At 41.9% G+C, this 21839-nt stretch overlaps 1 protein-coding gene across 1 annotated transcript in view; it reads right to left on the minus strand.

Moving 5' to 3' along the window:
• The window catches only part of SEMA3C (semaphorin 3C), a 126601-nt gene that overhangs the window by 63438 nt on the left and 41324 nt on the right, over positions 1 to 21839 (minus strand). The window contains exons 3-4 of the mRNA XM_081023607.1: positions 7271 to 7431; positions 1937 to 1999 (exon numbers count right to left, since the gene is read on the minus strand). Of these exons, the coding sequence (XP_080879733.1) occupies positions 1937 to 1999; positions 7271 to 7431 (224 nt within the window). The remainder of the gene's footprint in view (positions 1 to 1936; positions 2000 to 7270; positions 7432 to 21839) is intronic.

A 21839-nucleotide genomic window follows, 5' to 3' on the forward strand; every position in this document is an offset into this window, starting at 1 on the left:
GGAAGGTAAATAGCGTTTCCGTGCGCTGCTCTGGTTTCGCCAGAAGTGGGTTAGTCATGCTGGCCTCATGACCCGGAAGCTGTCTGCGGACAAATGCCGGCTCCCTCGGCCAGTAAAGTGAGACGAGAGCCACAACCCCAGAGTCGTCCGCAACTGGACCTAACAGTCAGGGGTCCCTTTACCCGTTACCTAATTCTAAGGTAATTTTGCTTTAGCAGCAAAAGAGTCCTCTAGATAACCTACAAAATATGAAAAGAACAATCAAATCCATGGAAAACTGTATCAACAGATAAAATAAGTTGGACCGCTCCAACAGGCATAGTAAAAGACTATGAAAGGGATCAAAAGTCCCATTTAGTCAAGAACTTCAAATGTCTTCCCAGGTGGACAAGTTTTAGTAGTCATCTAAAGACAGCTGTGATTGCTGCTGTTGATTTGCAACTTCATGGCCCCTGTTCTCCATTTATATATTTACATAATTATTTAAATTATTAATTAAATTTCTATACCACCTTTCATCGAAAGATCCGTAGGTATTTCACAACAGAAAGATAGAAAATGAGAATACAAAATACGCAATGAAACAAAAGCAAACCAGTAATTCCCATCCTACAAACACATTTTAAAAGCCATAGAATGTTAACCAGCAGAATGCCTGGCTGAAGAGAAACGTTTTCACCTGGTGTCTAAGGATGTGTAATGAAGGCACCAGGTGAGCCTCCCTAGGGAGAGCATTCCACAGATGGGGAGCCACTGCATAATTTTTAATTCATTTAATAAAATCTTTGTACCACTCCATCATCAAAACCTATGAGACCTACTTACAATATAAAATAAATTAAAATTGCTGATATTTAAAACTGTTAGCCTATTTCCTCTCTCAAAAATGTATACAAAACCAAAAGTTGCAAAATATACATTATAAAATAACACTTAAAAATCCAAGTCAAATTTACATGCCTGGGTAGGCTTGCTTGAACAAAGAAGTTTTTGGCAAGTGCTGAAAACAGCACCGTGAAGGTGCCTGCCTGATATCAATGGGCAAGGAGTTATTTTATTAGGGTTCCTTATCTTTGAGCCAAACGGCCTCCTTAGAGTTCTTTCTTTGTCAGAGCAGTCTCTCAAATAGAGGACAGCTTCAGATCGAGAACTGCCCTCTGTAAAACTGGCCACCCTACTTGCACTTGGCACACTGAAATCATTTATTGTTATAGCTGCTACTAACATAATTTCCAAGTGCCTTTTCCCAAGTATTGCCTGAGGTGATGTACAAGTTATTAAGCTCGTAACAATTAAAGGAGTGGTTTGTTCGTTTGAGCAAGAATCACTCTGAGATTTGGAAGAGGTAATTGGCTCAGCAGATGGTTCTCGTGCAGGATTCTTGCTTTGACTCCAGTAACAGTCGTGCCACATTTACCTGCGTTAAGGAAGTTCTGCTTTTTTTCAGGCATCTGTTCAAAATGTTGCTTTATAAAACCAATAAAAGAGTCTTTATGATCAAGCAGTAAGTGCTGTTGGAATGTATAGGGATTATTATTTTTTTCCATACAAAAGGCTGCCTGTACCATCTGGGAGTCTGTCCAGGCACTTCCATTAGCATTAGCTCAGCAGTCTGCAATATATTCTCTAGGAGATACGCAGAGCAAGCCTTATTAATGATATCCATCACTAGCAACAAGGTAAGCAAGAAATGGGTTTCCTTTTTTAAAAGGGGGGGGGGAATGTCCTGAACATAAGCAATGTGCTCATTTTTCCAGACATCAGGAGGGAGATCCAGGCTGTGTCAATATCTTGCTTGTTTCAGAATTTTGCATGACTGTTTCTGCCTGCAGAGTATTCAACGAAAACACGCCTCTTCCGCTCTGCTTTTGGCTGCACCCAAGGCGCTCTTTCTCGGTAGCCAAACATTTAATTAAAAAAAGGGGGGGGTACTTACTGTAGGATCTTTGCCAGCCATTTTGCACTCATCAACTTTGGTTGTTGATGCTGGCCAGAATATCTGTGTGGAAAGAAAATACATACATATACAAATATGAATTACATAATATTCAATGCACATTTAAAGGGGTTGGGGAAATTTATCATTTCCACCTTGTTCAAACTGCCACACTGCCTGCAAGGCATGCCTAAACTCGCAAGATCAATGTTTTCACAGACCTGTGTTGCTGGGGGAAAGTATTTTATCCACGTTTTTCTTGCTCAGAGAAACTCTGAGCAAGCAAGCCTCCCACAAAGCTGGGTTAGTTCAGTAACAACTGATAAAATGCATCCCAAATAGATCATTTCAGTTACAGGCTGGTGTATGTTACAGCCTTCCAGAAAGTAGAACTTTTGAAGTTAATGGGTTTGTCATCTGAAGCTGGTGCAGGCCTTGCAAGCCTACGCCATGAGGAAGACACTTGTTGGGCAGAGGATCTGCCCTAACATTTGTTAACCTGATTGCAGCAAGGATGAAGGGATCCCAAATTGTAGCATGGGGCCAGTTCACATCCCCATCCAAATATGAATTGTTGGTTGGGGTGGAGGGGGTGGCACACACCTTCCCCCACCACCCGCATAAGGCACCATGTGACCTGGGTACCTTTACCCATCATTCAAGGGTTGGGTGAAAACGTGTGAATGAAAACTATGCATGCACAATTTTTGACTTCTCATTTCTTGCTCTGTAACATAGTATCCACTGAGACAGTGGAATGAAATTTGGCACACACATCCAGAACACAACCTCTCCATTTCAAGATGTATAAGCTCACACAGTGCCTATAAGGTCCTTCCACCATAGGACAATGGGATTGTTCTAGCTGGGTAAGTGAATGAACCAGTCAATCGGAAGCCTCCTCGGGTGTAGGAAAGATTGTGGACTGTGGCACTCAATTTCAACTATCAACAAAATCTGAAGTAGATTGGAAGATCCTTCCAAGTTGAAACGACTGCAGGGATTTCAAGGGAAACTAACAAGAATTTTTATCAGGTCTCTGGAGTTTTTCAGAATGTAGAAAGAAGCTATATCTTGGTTCCAACAAATGTGACCTAAAGCACAAAAGCTGTGCCCAGTCAAAGTTCTGCCTCATCAGAACATTCTGCCTAGCCAAAACATCTGTGGGGGAAGTCAAAGTAGTGATTAGATATGGACTTTTTAAAAAATGGGAACTAGGTCAGGATATCTATGCTCTGAAGCATAAAAATGTTGATCAAATAAAATGAGAAAGAAAAACTAGATGGGTTGGCAAGAACCTTTACGGCAGTGATGGCTGAACTCAGTCCTCCAGCTGTTTTGGGACTACAATTCCCATCATCCCTGACCCCATGTCTTGTTAGCTAGGGATGATGGGAGTTGTAGTCCAAAAACAGCTGGAAGGCCAAGTCTGGCCATCACTGCTTTAAGGGTTTTCAGATCAAGCACCCTTCAAAAGCACAAAGCTCACAAGTATGACCTGCAACAAAATGTCACATGTGGAGTGCTGCTGTTAGGATTCTAGCCACTCCATTTCACCCCCAGCAGCCAATTTTCTGTGCTCCCCACCGCTTTCATCAGTTGAGACCTGTGTTCAAAATACCCCAGGCGCCAGGCACGTTTCGTGACTGGAGCGGGTCCAATTGCGACCATGTGGAGTTCTCTGGATGCCACGTTGGTGATGGACATCTCCATCTGGCTGGCCTCTCCAGAAGAGTACACGGTTCACCTCCCTCCTCTGTTAATCTCTACAACGACCCTGTGAGGTAAGTTAAGAGGCTGTGACTGGCCCAAGCTAGATGGAAGTTACCTCCTATGTGTGGTGTGCAAATGCCATTTTGGCTACAGCATGTATGTCAGAAATAGAGGGAATGATGGTATCTCTTCCCAACTGCAATGGGGACGTTCTGCCCATATGACACTTGACTGTAAGGATGTGTTTTGGGTGTTCTGTTTCCTGCCTTTTAAGATAGTCATGAAAAGTAAGTTGATTGAAGCAATGGAACAGCTTGGACCTCCCTTGAAAATGCCTAAACCTCCTCAGGGAAGCTGACCTCCCACATTGAGAATCCCAGAAAAATATAAAGCTGCCCTCTGACCTTTGGTGTTGTTAGGAGTGGAACTGAAGGCAAATGAGAATAATCAGACATAAATATGTTTAAAATGATTGCACAAAGTTTGGTTGTTGTCGTTGTTTTTAACATGGACGCTGCTCATTTCTTTCAAAGTCTAGATCAACTATGTGCAAAAATGCTTCAAAATGAGGCTGATGTCGAAGAGTTTCTTGTTGGATGCCAAAGTATAACACAGGGTGTCACATAAGAAAATATGCTCCACTAAGCTTCCAGCTGAACTGAGCCCAAGAGCTTTAGTTAATTTCTAGATAAACATCTCAGCTTCAGAAGAATCCTCAACCAGCACACACCCAAAATCAGAACAATGGAGGGTTCATCTCTCTAGCAGGCTCCAGTTTAGACAAGCAGTAGAGAAAAATATATTTCCAAGCAGTCAGAAGGCAAACTCTTCATGTCATGCACATGATAACGCTTGCATTTGATGAAAGAAAGAAAGAAAGAAAGAAAGAAAGAAAGAAAGAAAGGTTGTAAAAACGGCTTTTTGTATTTTATCTTATGGTACGCCACTTTGATAACCACTAGCTGTGAACTGGATTATAAATTTGTAAAGCAAATAAGTAGTAAATAATAATAATCCATTGTCATAAGCAGCATGACATGTCTGCTGTAGAATGCAGCAACATCTGGAGGTTCTCCACACCTGCTATAGAAGGAGACCTTAAAAATGCTTTTTTGAGGGTTCTATGTCCTTTCTCAGCAATCTTTATACCAAAATCTGTACTTGATCAGGCTGATACTAAAAGGACAATGTCTACATTTATCAAATTCAATTTTAATATTTTCTTCACCACTATCATATATTTTATCCCTCAGAGTGGTAGATTTTTATTGTTGTTGTTTATTTATTTATTTCAGAAGAAGAAAAAGATGACACCCGTTACCCTCAAGCTTGAAATCTAAAAAGACATGACACAAAGGGGGAAAAGAGAGGAAGGGGAAAGGAAAAATGAAAACTATGGCCTTGGTTGTAAGGAACACCAAGTAAAGAACAGTTAGATAGGATGTGAAAACAGACAAAAGAGTAGCAAAGAAGCACAGTTTCCATGAATAATGAGCAAGTGTCAGTTCTTTATGACTGTTGGACATATTCCAGTGTGTAGCAGTCGAATGTCTGGTGAGGGTATACCCTGCCAATAATATACAGAGCTACAGCTTCATTTACTATGTCTATAAAGTTGGATAGCAATTATCTGGATTCTGGTTCACTCTGTGATGTTTCAGCAAATTCTGCTCAGACGATTCCACATAAAATAAATCCCTAATTTCTTTAATCGATTTAGCACTGTCAGTGTGACAACATTTTTTCCAGTGAGATGTTAAAGGGGGATTAGTGAGTGCAGTAAGGACCTGCATGTGGTTGTTCCAAAATCCAGATACTAGGATACAGCCTCAAGCAACACATGTTAATGTAGGAGACTGGATAAGGAGCCAAGCAGCATATTATAGAAAGACAATTTCTGTGCTTAGGAAGTCAGGAAACTGCTCATAATTGCTAACACTGTCTTTAAAAGTCAAGACTCCTCTTTGTTCCATGGGATTAGTTTGAGCGCTGTACCAAAGCATTTCTTGAAAATTTTCCTCCCCTGCTAAATAAACTTCTATGTTTCTGCTATATTTTCAGGGAAGCATCAGAGTTTCTTTATAATCATAGGGGATGTAGATTGTGGGAGCAATCCCTATTTTTGGAAGACTTTAAAGATGCCTTTTTAAAATGTTGCTGGCATGTCCATTAATGTCATTTCCGCCAGGCGTCCTCATTGCCAGATAACACATGTTGATGAATTTGTTTGTAATATGTGCAATCAGATCCACCGTGGGGTTAAACACTGTTAACTAAAAATAAAGAAAATAAAGAAAACTCTACTGCCAGCTTACTAACACTCCCTGTCTCAGAAGCCAGGGCAGGACATGGTACTGCAGAGCAAATAAATATAGTGTGATGCAAAGACATGGGAGGCGGGCGGCACTGTATTCTAAACCACTGAGCCTAGGGCTTGCCAATCGAAAGGTCGGCGGTTCGAATCCCCTTGATGGGGTGAGCTCCCGGCTCCTGCCAACCTAGCAGTTTGAAAGCTCCTTCTGAGAAAACCTCCCCACCCCCCTGGTCTCCCAGAACCAGAGGAGGCATGAAGAGGGTGAAGGATAGGTTGACTTCATGCAGGTGCAGTCTCTGATTGCTTGGGGAAAACACTCGAGATGAGGGGACTTTCAGTCTCAGCAACTGATCCATTATCTGCTGTGCTCATTAGGTGTGTCCGTCAAATCTGTACGAATAGGATTCTTGCTAATAAAGAGTTAACTCCCACTTGCACAGTGTGATTTACTGCAGGCTCACTCTTTTCCCAGATGCAGCCGAGCTTTTCAAAGCGGCATTCTGAGAAGCCAGTAGACATGTTTACTTGCTAGCTTACCTCAAGAGCTCCTTTAATGAGGTGCACTTGGGGGGGAAAGACTGCTGCTGAGAGACATCCTTACACAGGGATCCTCCTGCTCTGAAAGGCTTTCACCCTCCACACTCAGCAGCAGTTTCTCTGGCCATGGCTTGTCTTTACCAGCTGCTACCTCATCCCTTTCCCCCAAGACTAGGGTCCTTTTTTGTTGTTTCGAAGAGGAACAAGGTAGCAGTCAGCGGTCAGGTATGAGTAGACTTAAGGAGATGAACCTGCTGAGGGTAGGCTGTCCTCACCTGGATTCTGCTTATAATAATCTGAGTGGGGTGTTCACATAGCCAGCGACCCCTACTTCTAATTTTTGACCCATCACTGGACAATTTGTCAAAAGCACTGGTTGTAAGTCTAGGTTCACTAAAATAATAATACCCTAAATACCAGGCAAACATATTGTCCAGCTTTGGACAGGAGCCCCCTCTCCAGAGTGGATCAGGCCTACCAAACTGCAGACAAATAGGTCCAGGGGCTTCTTGTGCTAGAAGTAAAAGGGATTCGTTTTCCTCCACAGTCCCAAATGAGGGGGCGGGGCGGGGAGTGAGGCTCCGTCTTAAATATGCTGTTTGAACATATTGTTCTGCTAATGTACAAGCAGCAACTGTGCTGAGCAGGCGTGGAGCTGGCATGTTGCCTGACAATGGGATAATGATGAAACACCCTCCTTCCTCTTTTCTTTGAAAGCAGAAGCATGCAGTAAAACGATCCCAGCTTCCCAAAGTGCTTTGTGGACTTACAGTCAGAGGGTCCTGGCTTATATTATTGATATTCAAAGACAGAATGTGATCTTTGCTGCCAACGTAGATGCGGTCCTGATCTTCATCCATCACCAATATCCTGTAGTCTAAGGGGTGGTGGGAAAGAGCATAAAACTGAGCGGTCTTCGTTTCCTGCAGTTCTGTGAAAGAAAGAGGAAGCATAGCTTAATAGATGCATTCATTGGCTTCCCTTGCTTGTATAACCGCATCTTGATAAAAGATGTAGCGTGCCAATAAAAATGCAGATTTAGCTGTACCCTCAGCAACTTAAGAATTTAAATGCATCATTCTTAGACTGAAGTAAAGCATCTGAAAGAGCTTTATTCATTCATCCAAATGTTGTCTTAATGGAAATTAATATTTACAGCTGTGCCTTCTAAAGCACATCATATATCAAATTAATCAATGAGAACTTTGCATATTATGGCCCACAGAAATAAACTTCATCTAACATAACTAAGATATAGATTAGCTAGAATCATCTGAGGCTTATTTTCTGGGGAACTATTATGTCACAAAGAAATGTTTTCCCCAGTCTCTTAACAACCCAACCCTGCGCATATCTACTCAAAGGTAAGTTCTACTGACTTCTCTGGAACTTGCTCCAAGATAAGTTTGTACAGGATTGTAGTATAAACTGGTTTTAACTCTTTCATGTATAACTTTTTTTCAATTTTAAAAGTGCCTGACTTTTTAAAAAAGGAACAAACACACACACACACACACAGAGAGAGAGAGAGAGAGAGAGAGAGAGAGAGATATGTTTGTGTGTGCACAGCGACATTTAAGAGCTATGTTCTTATTTTCTTGCTAACTAGGAATCATATTCAGATTGTCTCACTTTGCACACCATCGGGCTACTACAACTCAACATTATGAATATTGCTAGAGGACAACACTGCTGGCATCAAACATAGATTTAATGCTTCAAAATAAGCCACCAGCATTTTAGTGTGTATTTCTTCTAATAGACACATTTTTGCAAGCAATTTTCCTTAATAGAAAGAATTTGTGCATGTTATTTTTGCAAAAGCAGGCATTTTTATAGACATGTTCCCCCTAATATGTGCATTTTTGTGGAAATAATTTGACTGAAGCACTGCACTACAAAACTGAGAATTGTAATTTCAAAGGAGAGCTGTATTTCTGTCCACATATTGTTTCATGCCAACCATGCAAACTGCCACATGACAGAATCCTTAGGATAATTTTTATTAGGACAGGTGTAGGGAACCTTTTGACTTGCAGATGTGGATGAGCTACAACTCTGGTATTGGCCATCCCTGGTCATTGGCCATGCTTGCTACAGCTAATGGAAGCTGTAGCTCCAGCAACATCTGGGAAGTTAAAGGTTCCCCCCTCCTGCATTACGATTTTCAGTGGTGGTAAATTTGTGGTTGTTCATTCACACATGCCCATGTTCACCGATGAATACCCCCTACTTCCACATAAGTTCAAGTGATCAAAGTCGAAGGATCTGCTATCATTTCATTAGAAATAATATGTTCTTTTTAAAAATAATAACTTTTAGTAATGACTCTCTCTCTCTCTCTCTCTCTCTCTCTCTGTGTGTGTGTGTGTGTGTGTGATGGCCAGATCTGCAACTTTGATCTCCTGAAAAACAATCCAAGTCGCATGCCTTATGAATCTGGGAATGTCACCAAGGAAAGCATTCAAGCCTAGATGTTAAATGAGCCATTAGAAAGTAAAGCCTCTTAGCACTTTTGCAAGTAATATTTTTGCATGCCGATCAAAACAAGGCTCCAGTGTACTCCTTCAGTAAATAGCTACTGACCCTTTCTCTACAAGAGTTACCTTTGTTCTCTCTGCCTAAAAAAGGTCAATGAATAAAGTCTTGGCTGTCTTGAGGTGATTAAGTCAATACCAATGACAATCCCACACTCAGAAATCTGATCTATAACAAACCAGTTACTTAGTGCTCCCATTTCTTTAAATAACAATAGATTATAAATATTTGCTCTCCAGCACACTCTGAAGCTATTATCTGAAGGCAAACTGGAGTTATACTGAGGCCAAACGATATGATGTGTGAAATATGTGGATACATGTTGATGTGTGTGGGGGTGTGAAATAGCAACCAGCAGCGGGAGGAAACAGGTCATCAGGCTTGCACAAAGCAGGAAGTATGGGTTCAATCTTTTTGCTCCATGCCATTGTCCTCACAAATAAGCCCCATAGCAGCTTTTTACCCTAGGAAGATCTACTGGAGCCAATTGAAACATCTCTCTGGAAGCAAAAAGCAGCTTGAGAGGAGGGGATTTGTGCTGGAAACTTAGTGTTGAGAAAAAGAGGGTTTTTTAAAATAATAAACCTTCCCTACAAGGCTTGATCTCCGTCTCCCAGATGTTATTTAATTGTGTTTGTTTTCTTCAAAAAAGAACAAACCATCACCAGCTTGGCCCATTGCCCACTGGCTTTGCCATAACATCAAGATCCACATCAACAGTTGAAAACAGAAGATGAAATAGAAGTGGCGGACAATGAAATCTGCATTGCTCATCAAGGTTAGCCATCTCGCCATTCTTTTTGTTTTATCTGGAGTCTACATCAAGCAAGTTCACATCTGCACATTTAGAGCACAACAGTAGCTTGCATGTGTGAATGAGCCACCGTAGACCTGACACCAGAGATAGCCTATTTGTATCACACACAATACTTCTCAGCAGAATTGGCTCATGCAGCCAGCTGCAAATGATCAAGTCCTGAGTGGCACGGGATTGAGAACTCAAATGATATACAGCCATGTGTAAACCAAACCGGTACCAAACATTTCATTCTCACTGCTATGCTTTGGCTGCTGCCACAACAGACACCGAAATAATTTGTCTATGTGTTCATTCTCTGCATGAGGCATGCTGAACTGGAAGGATAGGAATGACTCCCATGGCAGTGAGGATAGGCTTGCAGGCATTATCCTGCAACCAAATTTGGGCAGAAAAAAATTGAGACTTAAAAGATAAATGCCAATATAGAACAGAATAAAAAAATCCTTCCAGTAGCCCCTTTAAGACCAACTGTTGGTCTTAAAGGTGCTACTGGAAGGATTTTTTTATTTTGACTATGGCAGACCAACACGGCTACCTATCTGTAATATAGAACAGAAGAGGGAAGATGGGAAGATAGATAGATGATAGATAGATAGATAGATTCCTTTTCTAAAAGCACGTAAGACATAGGGCCAATTCTTATTTGATTGTATTGATTATATTGGCCAATATTTTGCAAGTTGCTAGCTTTAATTAAAGGAGCATGTAGAAATTATGAATTTCTTTAAGGGCTCCAGTGGAACTGCAATCTAGCACACACACAAAACCCCCACACCCACCATTTACGCAGTATCATTCAAATATAGACCCTGTAGAGAGTGTGGCGACTGGCCAGGCTGCCAAACGCATCCCTGTAGCTGCCAAGCAGCAGTGGTACCATCAGTTAAAAATACCCAGAAAGTTTACTGGTTAATTTTTCTAGTAAGGCTCTTTTCCATACTGTTTGGTACCATTGGTCCATGCTTACTCCTGACAGGTCTCTCCAGTGTCTGGCTATGATGTTTCTGGCTGCTGGAAGCATACAAATCAATATGGCTAGCCTGATCCAAAACACCCACCCACCCCACTCACACATGAAAACAAAGACCACCACAGCCAACCACAAATGAACAACCACACCCTAGGCCAACCCCAACCTCTCTCACCACCAAAGGAACACAAGTGAACAGCAGAGAACCCGCACAAGCAACACTGACACAAAACCCCACATATATTAAGTAAAATAGAAACATCACCACCCAACCTCAACCCCACTCATCTCCCCCCCCACCTCTTTCCCCCGTTTCTTCCTAATGTCTCAACAAATGAAACTGATTTGTAAAAATGTTACATGGAGGAAAAAAATACAAGAGAGAGACATTGCACACACATCTTTAATTTTAAAAAAAACAAAACACCCCAGAAAGCTCACGGTGAGGAGTCCCATTGGAGAGGGACATTTTTAGACCTTGTCCTAGAGTTGAGCTGAAAACACTACCCTACTGGGGCTGCAAAGGGGCCCATGAAAGTGAGGCAACATTTTCTGCTCAGTATTATTAGCATGATGGAAGGATGGGCTCTTCCACTGACTGATGGCATCCCTCTGGCCTTCTAGATGTTGTTGGACTCCAACTCCCATCAGCTCCAGCCAGCCTGGCCAGAGGACCCAAAGCTTCACAGCATTTTGAGGGTCAAAGGTTTCCTATTCCTGCTCTGTTGCCAATTGGCAATAACATGTGGCTCAGAGCCAAACACTCAAGAGTTGGTTCAAATGAAATTCTTTGTTCTTTGGAGGATTGCATAAACTGAGCCTGCATGCATTCGTGCATCCATGCCACACACTAATTTAAACACACATTGGGATATATGCATCCCTACTATCCTTCCTGACGTGGAAAAGATCCTGTGTAGGCATGCAAACAAGCCTTAAGCTAGGCTTATTATATGTGTGGGAAGAAAATTATAAAAGGCCACTCACTCATATATTAAAAAGGAAGACAAAAAGCAGAAAGCAAGGGTGTGAGTCTGCAGTTACACACCATGTTTGATTAAAGACTTCTCTGAGTCCGTATAGTGGCAATATGCGTGTCAGCATTTTGCCCCTTAATAGATTGAGTACCCTCCAAAAATCTATTTCTTATTTATTACAAAAAGATTGCTCTATTGGCTTTTTAGCCAATAAAATATACAAACACTGGAGCTTAATTAAAAAGGTGTCATGATCAAAGCTTCTGCTGTATAACAAAGGAATGGATTTTAATTCCCCAAGATGCTGTTTAGAATTAAGATTTATTGTCCCAGTGTAGGATATGGGCTTTCTCAAGGTGCCCTTGGCAGTGGGGGAGAGGCTGGGGGGACATAGATGTGGAACATTTTCTCCTTAACTCTAATGGTTATAGAAATATTTATTGTGCAGTAAGTTTAAACAGCAATACAAGGCAATAAATCCATGCCTGTCATGGATTGAGAGGGGACGAGAGCTGTTCATAAAACAGGAGGAGGGATCCAACCATCCTCCAGATGTTGTTGGACTCCACCTCCTACCACCTCTGGTGAAATACCACAGTAGCTGGGGCTGATGCAAGCTGAAGTCCCACAATACCTGGTGGGGGGGGGCACAGGTTCCCCATCTCTGCTGTCTCGGACAAGTGCTTTGATATGACACACCTTTTCAAGCATCTCTTTGGTTTGTTTGCAATGTGCATTTTTGGGTGTCCAGATAAAAAATTCTTCACACACACAGAGAGAGAGAGAGCTGCAATGAGAATGAATATTTACACAAATTCCTTAAATCATCCTGTAACTATGATCATGACTCAGCCAAAGTTAGGTGCTAAACTGCCCAATCCTATGCAGGTCAAATCAGAAGTAAGTCCCTTATAGTTGAATGGAACTTACTTACTCCAGACCCTCCAAGGGTCCCTATTTTCCAGGGACGTCCCAGATTTGATCCCGGAATGTCCCACTTTTCCTTAGGATGTCCCTATTTTCATTGGAGAAATATTGGAGGGTATGGAGGTATCCAACCCCCGAGCCGTCTGAAGGCAATCCTGTATAGGGAAGTTGTTTTTTTAAAAAAATTGTGTTTTATATATGTTGGAAGATGCCCAGAGTGACTGGGGCAATCCAGTAAGATGTGTGGGGTACAACTAATAAAGCTGAATTACTTAAAAGTGTGTCAACAACATGGGAAGTTTGGAAAGCTCTGCTCCACACCGTGATCCAGCCGACATGAGCAACTTTTCTCATGTTTTCTAGGTACTGCTCAAGACTTATGACACATTTAGTGGTTAGGGCACAATCCTAACCTTCCCCTGGTTGGGATCCATCTGTCTCAGGAGACACCGAAGGAGTCCGCCTTTGGGGGTGAGGTCAAGCTGTTGGAAGCTTGCAGCACCTGCTGTGGCTGTAGAGTAACCTTCCCCTACGCCACCCACAAACAGATGGTAGCAGAGGGCTTTGCAGCATTGTGGGTTCATCTCCATATCCATGGTTCTGTAGCTCGTGGAGGCCACAGTGGAAGATGGGAGGGGCAGGACAATTGGGTCAGGCCCCATGCCTTCATGGGATGGCAGTAAGTCTAGCTCAGGATCCAGCAGAATCCAGACTGCCCCTGCACCAGAACTGCCCCACCCTCAGGATACCCTGTTTGGGGATTTCTGCTGACTCCTGCCACTGCAAATCCTACCCCTGGGCCTCCCACCTGCCTGCACACCTCCACTCATTTCAGCACCTCCTCCAGTCCAGCAGAAGGGTGTTTGCATTGCTCTGTTATGCAGTTAAGGACTGAAGAGCCTGAAGTGAAAGTTCCTTTCTCACTGGATACAGCAGCTATTTTGCCCCCATGTCTGGCTTCAGGTTTGGTCGCTAGTAAGGTTTTGTGATGTGTTTTGTTTTTTCAATTAACTGCTACCGAGCTGTTCATCTACCCCATGCTGAGTGAATGTACGGAACAGGAAATTGTTAAAATGCTGAAGCTCTCCAAGTCACTGGGGATACACAACTTCTCCACAACAATTCAAAGCTTTAACCGGCCCCACAGTTATGCATTTGTAAGTCTCATTTGTTTTAGTATGACTTTCTGTTTGTGCCTGTGTGCAGGTCAAATATGAACTTCACACATGACTGTAAAAACTGTTCCCCATCCCCTTTCCAGCCACTCTCTTCTCTACTTGTACATAATCACAGAGCCCCACATAGACTTCAACAGTCACAGCTTCCTCCCAAGAATCCTGGGAACCCTAGTTTGTTCATCACAGAGCCATAATTCCCAGCACATTTAGCAATCTACAGTTCCCAGGATTCCTTGGGGGAAAGCCATGACTCTTAAGGTGATTTAAGAGTGCTTTAAATGTGACCTTAGAGTGGCAGGACCTCGCCCCTTTCCTCCCCTCCACTCAACACATCCATCAACAGGTACTTATGAACCGGGATTCTTGTGTACATGCCTGCACCTTCTGCAATGCAACTTCCTTTCTTGGTGAGGAAAGATGCACAAACTGAGCAACCCTGTATAAAGCCAGATGAAGCACCGTCATCACACACTCTTTATCAAATACATTAATAGTAAGGTAAAGGTAGAGGGACCCCCAACCATTAGGTCCAGTGGTGGATGACCCTGGGGTTGCGGCACTCATCTCGCTTTACTGGCCGAGGGAGCCGGTGTACAGCTTCCGGGTCATGTGGCCAGCATGACTAAACCACTTTCTGGCGAACCAGAGCAGCGCACAGAAACGCCGTTCACCTTCCCACCGGAGTGGTACCTATTTATCTACTTGCACTTTGACGTGCTTTCAAACTGCTAGGTTGGCAGGAGCAGGGACCGAGCAATGGGAGCTCACCCCGTCGCAGGGATTCGAACTGCCGACCTTCCGATCGGCAAGCCCAAGGCTCAGTGGTTTAGACCACAGTGCCACCCACGTAGCAGTACTGTGCTAAAACCTCTCTTCCTGTTTCTTGAAGCTTCTGTTGCAAAAGAGGCTTCTGTTTTTCTGCTTCATTTGCATGCTGCGTTAGGATTTCTAAATCCCATAGAACAGTAAGGTTCTTATCATTGCAAGATGGTGAAGGGTGGGGTCTGTTTGTCTTTCCATTAACCATTTCCTCAGTGCAGCCTAGGTAATCCTCCCCTGAGCTATAACTGAAGCCCAGGAGCCTGGCTATCAAGCACCTGAGATTAGGGTGCTTGCTGGGTTTCTTTTAAAAGGGAATTCTTCCTTTGACCTTTATAAAACACATCTTTCAGTACTTCAGAAGTAAAAAATAATAATAAAAGAAAATCAACTGTCGGGAGCATGGTGTCAGGGCTGCCCTACCATTAGGCATACTGAGGCAGCCTCCTCTGTGCCCTCATTTGTGGTGGGCCATGCTGTCCTATTGCCAGTGCTGAAGCTGACTTTGGTACATGGAACGGGGGAGGGAAATGCCACCTTGTCCTTTGCAGGTATTGGGATGCTCTGAGAGGCAGCCTATCCATCATTTTGTTCACAGCATAGTCCAGCAAAGGAGCACCTGGGAGGGCTGCAGAAATGCAGACCACCAGACGAATTGTGAAATGAAAAGAAAAAACATTCACAAAACAACTTGGCCACTTCAAGGTAAGCACAAAAAAATCCACCCTGCTCCCCACTCGTAAGAATTTTGAAAAAAAAAAAAAAAAATCCCCCTCCTCTTTCATAATTTTTGAGAGCAATTTCTTTTCTCATTAATTGATGGAGTACAGCCAGACAAAAATTAGAAGACTTTTTTTTGGCAAAGCAATCATTAATAGACTTTCTGCACCTTTGAAAGGGGTGATTTAACCCCTTTTAGTCCTGATCCTGTTCAACCACCCTCCTGCCCCAAAATCTCTTTTGACGGTGAGGGTGAATGACACATTTAATGCAGCATAGAGTTTGGCCTTGTGACAAAGCATTAACAGAGCGTTTCTGAAAAACTTCCAAGCACAATGGTGTTCCTCTGACCTAAATAAACACCCAGAGCACCACAGAATGGGAGCGTATAATACCTGTTTGCACAAGAAGTTTCCATTTGCCTTTTGCAAATAATTTTGAAGCATTCCATGTACTGATCTGTGTTCATGACAAATGAGTATGTCAACTGGCTTGCAAAGTTTGGAGTGGACTCAGAATACAACTGTAGCTCAGGGGCACCATGGTTAAAGCGAATTGGCTCCTTATTGGTTCCTGTTCTACATCCCAATGAGACATCATATTATTACGCCACTTCTACCCCTCACAACTGTGAAAGAGAACCATAGAATCCTAGAGCTAGAAGGGACCTCAAGGAACATCTTCCAATCCAACCCTCTGCCATTGCAGAACATTCAATACTATAGCCTCCATGAACCTCCTGCAAATAGTTTTGAAAAGGAATGAACTACTTTTATTCCATGCTGTGTATGAAAGAAGCACAAGTCCGTTGTCTCTCCTCTCCCCTGACTCCCCCGAAAAAATATCTCAACTTAGGTTTAGCCAAAACATTGGTTAGGATTTAAGAGATAACTTGTGTGCTTTTCTGTTTAGGTTTCATCCGAACAGAGAGCAATTTAAATAAATAAGCCATCTGCAATCACTCACACCATGTTTAAACTAAACTTGCCGTATTTATTCAGAGGCAGCAGAAAAGCCATACTTTGGTCTAGAAAAAAAAATTAAATGGAATTTACTCTCCTCTTACCCTTTGATTAAGCATAAAATTGCTTCAGATAAGAGCCACTGTGTTTAGAAATCAAACCTTACGAGTTATTTTAGCATACACAGTGTTTTAAGCAATAAGAGTTACTCATATTATCAAGCTATTTCTCTCCTTGGTTGTAATAATCACAAAGAATGCAATATAGAGTCCTTTTTTATGATGCACTGGCATGGACATTAAGGTAGAACATAAAGGGAATGGATTCTTGAGAAGCACTATGTGCAAGCCAGCATATCCATCAATCAAGGGGACAAATTAGATGTGACCCATTCAGTAATGGCTGGCAGGGCAGGAGCACCTTCCTGACCTCCCATCATCAGCATTACTCTAGCTTATGGGAGAGAGAGAGAGATGGAAGGATGAAGAGGCAGTTAGGTGTGTGCTCTAGAATTTGCCCAAGAATAGTGGTTGTCAATGTGGGACTCTCCAGCTGCTTTAAAATACAATTCCCATCAGCCTCAGCAAGCAGGACCAGTTGTCAGGAATTATGGAAGTTATAGTCCAAAACATCTGGGGGTACCATGTTGGGGACTCTTAGCAGAAAAACAAGTGTGTCATGAGTTCTCTGACGTTAGGTTGCCCTCTAAGACACAAATCAGAATATGCCCTTTATATATGTTTTCTCTCTTTCTTTCCATGAGGCAGCCTGACAAAACATACACATCTGTTGCTAATCCTGTTTCCTATTCATTACTGCCTGAAAAGGTCTCCTTCCATCGACTTGTGTAATCCTGGGCATTTTCCCTCCATCTTCCTGGGTCTCGGTTGTCAGTAGTGTTTATCTGTTAGGTTTATTGCTGGCTTAAGCTAATAAACGGTTAAAAATTTCACACGCAGAACTTCAGGTGCAAAGCACAACATTAACTCGCACAGCCAGTAAACAGTCGATGCCTTTGGTTTCACTTCTGCAGATGGGACTGTGACTTTCTTTCCAGGGAATGCCAACTATTCTGAAGCCAAGACTGCATTTAAATGCATTAAACAGGCATTGCAATTACTTGAGTAGGGCAAATGCTTTCTTCGCCCAATTTAAACCTATCAGATGCATCTGCAATAGATCCATATAAATCACTCTGGGATTTTTGCAGAGGACAAAAGGAACGTGCTTTGTTGTTGAGCTCAGTTAAAATGTTTTGTTTTTCAGCCTTTCCCATCCTTTCCTCTCATCTCTTCTCACATCATTTACAGTTTTCATTTTTAGAGAACAGGCGGCAACCATTTTGTTCCATTCCCGGCCCCCAAACGCATCGATGTAGTGTGCATAAGCAAGCCCCTTCCACCCCCCCCTTCTGCCTTCTTCCGGGTCCAAAAGGACCAGTGTGTTGGCAATTGTGCATCCAAACGCAGCTAAAATGCTCACTGCTCTGTATATTAAATAGTTGGTAGTGCACAAATGTTATGAGTCTCTTTGGAGACTCCAGGCAAAAAAGGAAGGTGAAAAACTATTTTAGTTCCACACTACTTATAGACTGCTTAACATCAAAATGGTCTCTTAGTGGTTTACAAAGAAGGAGAAGGAGAATGGCAAAGAAAACAAAAAGCAAAAAATGCCACCAAGGAACCCTGCTGTTGCTAGGTATGCTAGGAGGCTTCCTGTGAGACACATGTGTTCTTAAGTATTCCTGCCACATGCAAAGCAGGGATAAAATGTGATTTAAAGCTTGAAGTGTGTGCATGAAGGATGAGGACTAAGATCTCCCAATGTCTTCCACTTTTCCCATCCCCAACAGTCTGTTGCTCAAGCGAACAGTGATTTCATCCCAATAAATACAAGAAATGAGCTTGGTTAGTAGAACAAAATGGTGGCGTGGGACGAAATGGGTGGGCAGCCTAGCTCATGCCCCCATTTCTCACTTTAAATGATGCCATCTATCCATGAACATCTATGGGGGGCCAAGGAGGACATTTACCTCCATATGAACCATAATCCCCAGAGTCCCAACTTTAAATTTGAAAAAAGTGAAAGTTGCCGCCATCTGTTGAACCTGAGACATCAGGCAAAACATACATTCTTCTTCTCATTTCTAGTAAGAAACTAGCTAGCTCCTCCCTTACACTGTCTTGCTTCCCTGGTGCTCCTGTGGAAAAAAAATCCTGTGGACGCCCTTGCCTCCACATCTGCCACTGTAATAAGCTGATTTTCCCTCTACCCCATTGATTTCAACAGAATTAAGGACAGTTTACTTTCTTTCACTTTAAAGAGCACTTCACTTTCACTAAGTCATGCCCTAACTTTTTAAATAGTCCATACTATATTACGGTATTTATATATTATGTATATTATTTAACAAGGATTTACTTGTGTAAGCGGAAGTCCTCTCAAAACATTTATATTCAATCATCTTGGTTAATCAGTTGGCTCCTTTTGAGCAAATAAAATGTAGTCCACAGTTTTCCCTTCGCTGTATTAATCCTTCCCACCCCCTGCCTGCCAATAATCACAGAAGGGGCTTCAGAGTGATCCCAGTATCACTGAGCTATGATCTGATTGGTATGTGAACTCTGTGATGTAGATACTGGTAATCTTTTTAATGGTGAAAGGTTCCTGAAAACAGGTTTTCCTGTTTAAACAATATCTTTAAATTATGCAAAAGGTTAAAATAAAATCTTTATCATGAAATATTTGCCATTGATCAGATGCGTTTTAAATACTATAGAGTGATTTCAGTAACTTCATCACAGTTTAGATATGGCTTATCAGTTTGCTCACAATGGCTGTTTGTTTTCTGGTTAACAAAATGTGCCCTAGTACATTGCCAACCATGAATGATTGATTGTTAAACTGTGGTACTGTAGCAAGTACAAGGTGAACAGTACGAAGTGTGTGAACTAATTCTTCTGCGGTGATATTACTGCTTACTCTGGGGCTTTATCATTTGCATGGGAACAAAAGAACGCTCTGTTAATATCGTCAAGGGAAATGTTCTAATCAGAAATGAGCGGGGTTTGGGGTTTGGGGAAGACTGTCAATGCAAAAGCCAGAAAAATTAGGCAAAGGACCATAGCTCAGAGATAAGAGTATCTGCTTTGCATTCAGAAGGTCCCATCTCAATTCCTGGAATCTCTAGGTAGAACTGGAAGACACCAGTGCCTGAAATCCTGGAGACCCACTTTCAGTCACTGAAGGCAGTTCTGAGCTCAACAGACCAATAGTCTAACTCAGTATAAGGCAGCTTCCTATGTTCCTGCATTGCCATATTTTTTTTAACCGCTTAATGACTCAAGATAGCAGTGCTAGATAGCATCTGGTTAGGAAGGTTTTTATAATTGGAATACACCAGATTTCTCCCCAAAAGAGGATGAATCAGGACTCCTATCTGCATGAAGTTTATGAATGTTGATTAGTATGTGTTGCTATCAATATAGAAATAATTACTGTAACTTCAACAGAGGTCTAATCCATCTCATCATCGTGGGGGAGACCTGGAGACCTATGTGCCTAAGTCAGTCTGCTGTCCAGGTGTTCTCTGTTGATGGACAACTTCCAGGCTCCTGTTCTCCCTCCGCAGTGGGTCTTTCTCTTTAAACCAGACATGGAGCAGACAGGGCTTCAAACAAAGGACATTTACAAAAAGGGGACTGTCCCCTGAGAGAACTTCAGAGAGATCACTGCCCTCTGTAAAGCAGGACACGTGACCACTCTAGATTCTCTTATCCAACAAGTAGCTTTACTGAAAAGTTTCTTTTGAAATAAAGCTTTTGGGGCTCATGGAAGTGACTTACCTAAATTAAAAAGCAACCACAAAGTTCTGACCTGGCATCACTTGCGGTTAACAAACATCCAAGCCCACATTTACAAACATATGGTGTCACTGATGTCTGAATCTGTTTATTTCGGCATCTCAGAAGTGTTTATTTTCCCATCTGTCTTTCTTGAATGCATCTGGAATTTTTCTTCCACCTTCTCTGATGGTATACAAAACATTTTTCCTACCTGTTTCCCATTATTACAGGCATGCATGATCTTCCTAATAAAGTGGAAGAAAATAATGCCCATCCTCTAAAACCGTGCCTGTTTCCGGGTCCCCATCCTATATTAAATTACCATCCCTACTGCTGCTACTGCTAAGAATAATAAAGATAAAAATAATATCCTCATCATATTTCTTAAACCTACTCCTTCCTCTCAGGAGAGCCCAGTGTGGAGATTCTGCTTTAAATGTTTTTAATACTCTATTTTAAATTGTTGCAAGCCATTCTGGGACCTTATGGAGACAAGTGGGTAAGAAATCAAATAAATAACAACAATAAAAATTGAGTATTAAAAATAAAAGTAGATAATTGACGCAAAATGCAATGATCTAAAGGCCTGTCAGAATAAATTGGTCTTAAACCACGCCTGGAATTAATACAGTGCGATCACTGTTGGCAGGGAGGTCCATAGCCAGGGTGTCCCTATAAGATCACATCTTTAAAAGTCCCCAGGACATTGTTCAGGTTGAGAAGAGATACCACCAACATGGTAGCTTCTTTCACAGTAACAAGAATCAAGCCCCCCCTTTCTGCCTTGACATATACTGTACAGGCCCACAGTTCCATTCTGTTCTTCTTATGCTTACTTCTGGGTAGTTTTAGTGTAATGAATGGATGGCATTGTGAAACCAGTCCTCTAATAAAGAGCCTTTTGATTGCATGTTCCAGTTCAAGATTCTTACAGCACTTAAATTTGTTGTGCAGCACTAAGCAGGGAAATCATAAACACCAGCTTAAGTGTATACAGGTCTTTGTGGGCCCTTAACAATATTCTACCTGTGATTAATGGATGTCTGCAGACTATATAATAGCATGCTTTAATTAGTATGTTAAGGCTGCATGGAAAAATCACCCCTCTTAATACATAATAATTTTGATTCAATGGTACTGCAGAATGGCAAAGCTTTTTTTCATTAGATGGTGCATTGCACCCAAGTAGCAAATAAAGGTTTGCAGCAACTACAACTAGACCAATAAAAAATGCATCCAAAAATCTGAGCAATAAGGCTTGATTCTTTAGCCTCCCAAATAATGAAACATTTTTTTGTTTACACCAGTTAGACAATGATTGGATATTTTAGCCCCTAAAAAAGGATTCTATTGCTGCTTGAACCCAGAATAATTTTACTTATCAAATGAGCCATACAATGCCTGTATTACTAAACCACTAAAGATGTGGGTATAATAGCAAGAACTGAGCATTTGCAGAGTTGGTATTGTAATAATCAGCCATTGATAGGGAAGCACTGATGCTTCAGAAAGCTTTTTACCTTTCTTCATTAATGCACGTCTGTAAAAAGACCACACCAAACAGAGCTGACAAATGTTCCATT

Source organism: Podarcis pityusensis, assembly GCF_964106645.2.
Source record: "Podarcis pityusensis genome assembly, chromosome: 10".
Classification (NCBI taxonomy): Eukaryota; Metazoa; Chordata; class Lepidosauria; order Squamata; family Lacertidae; genus Podarcis; species Podarcis pityusensis.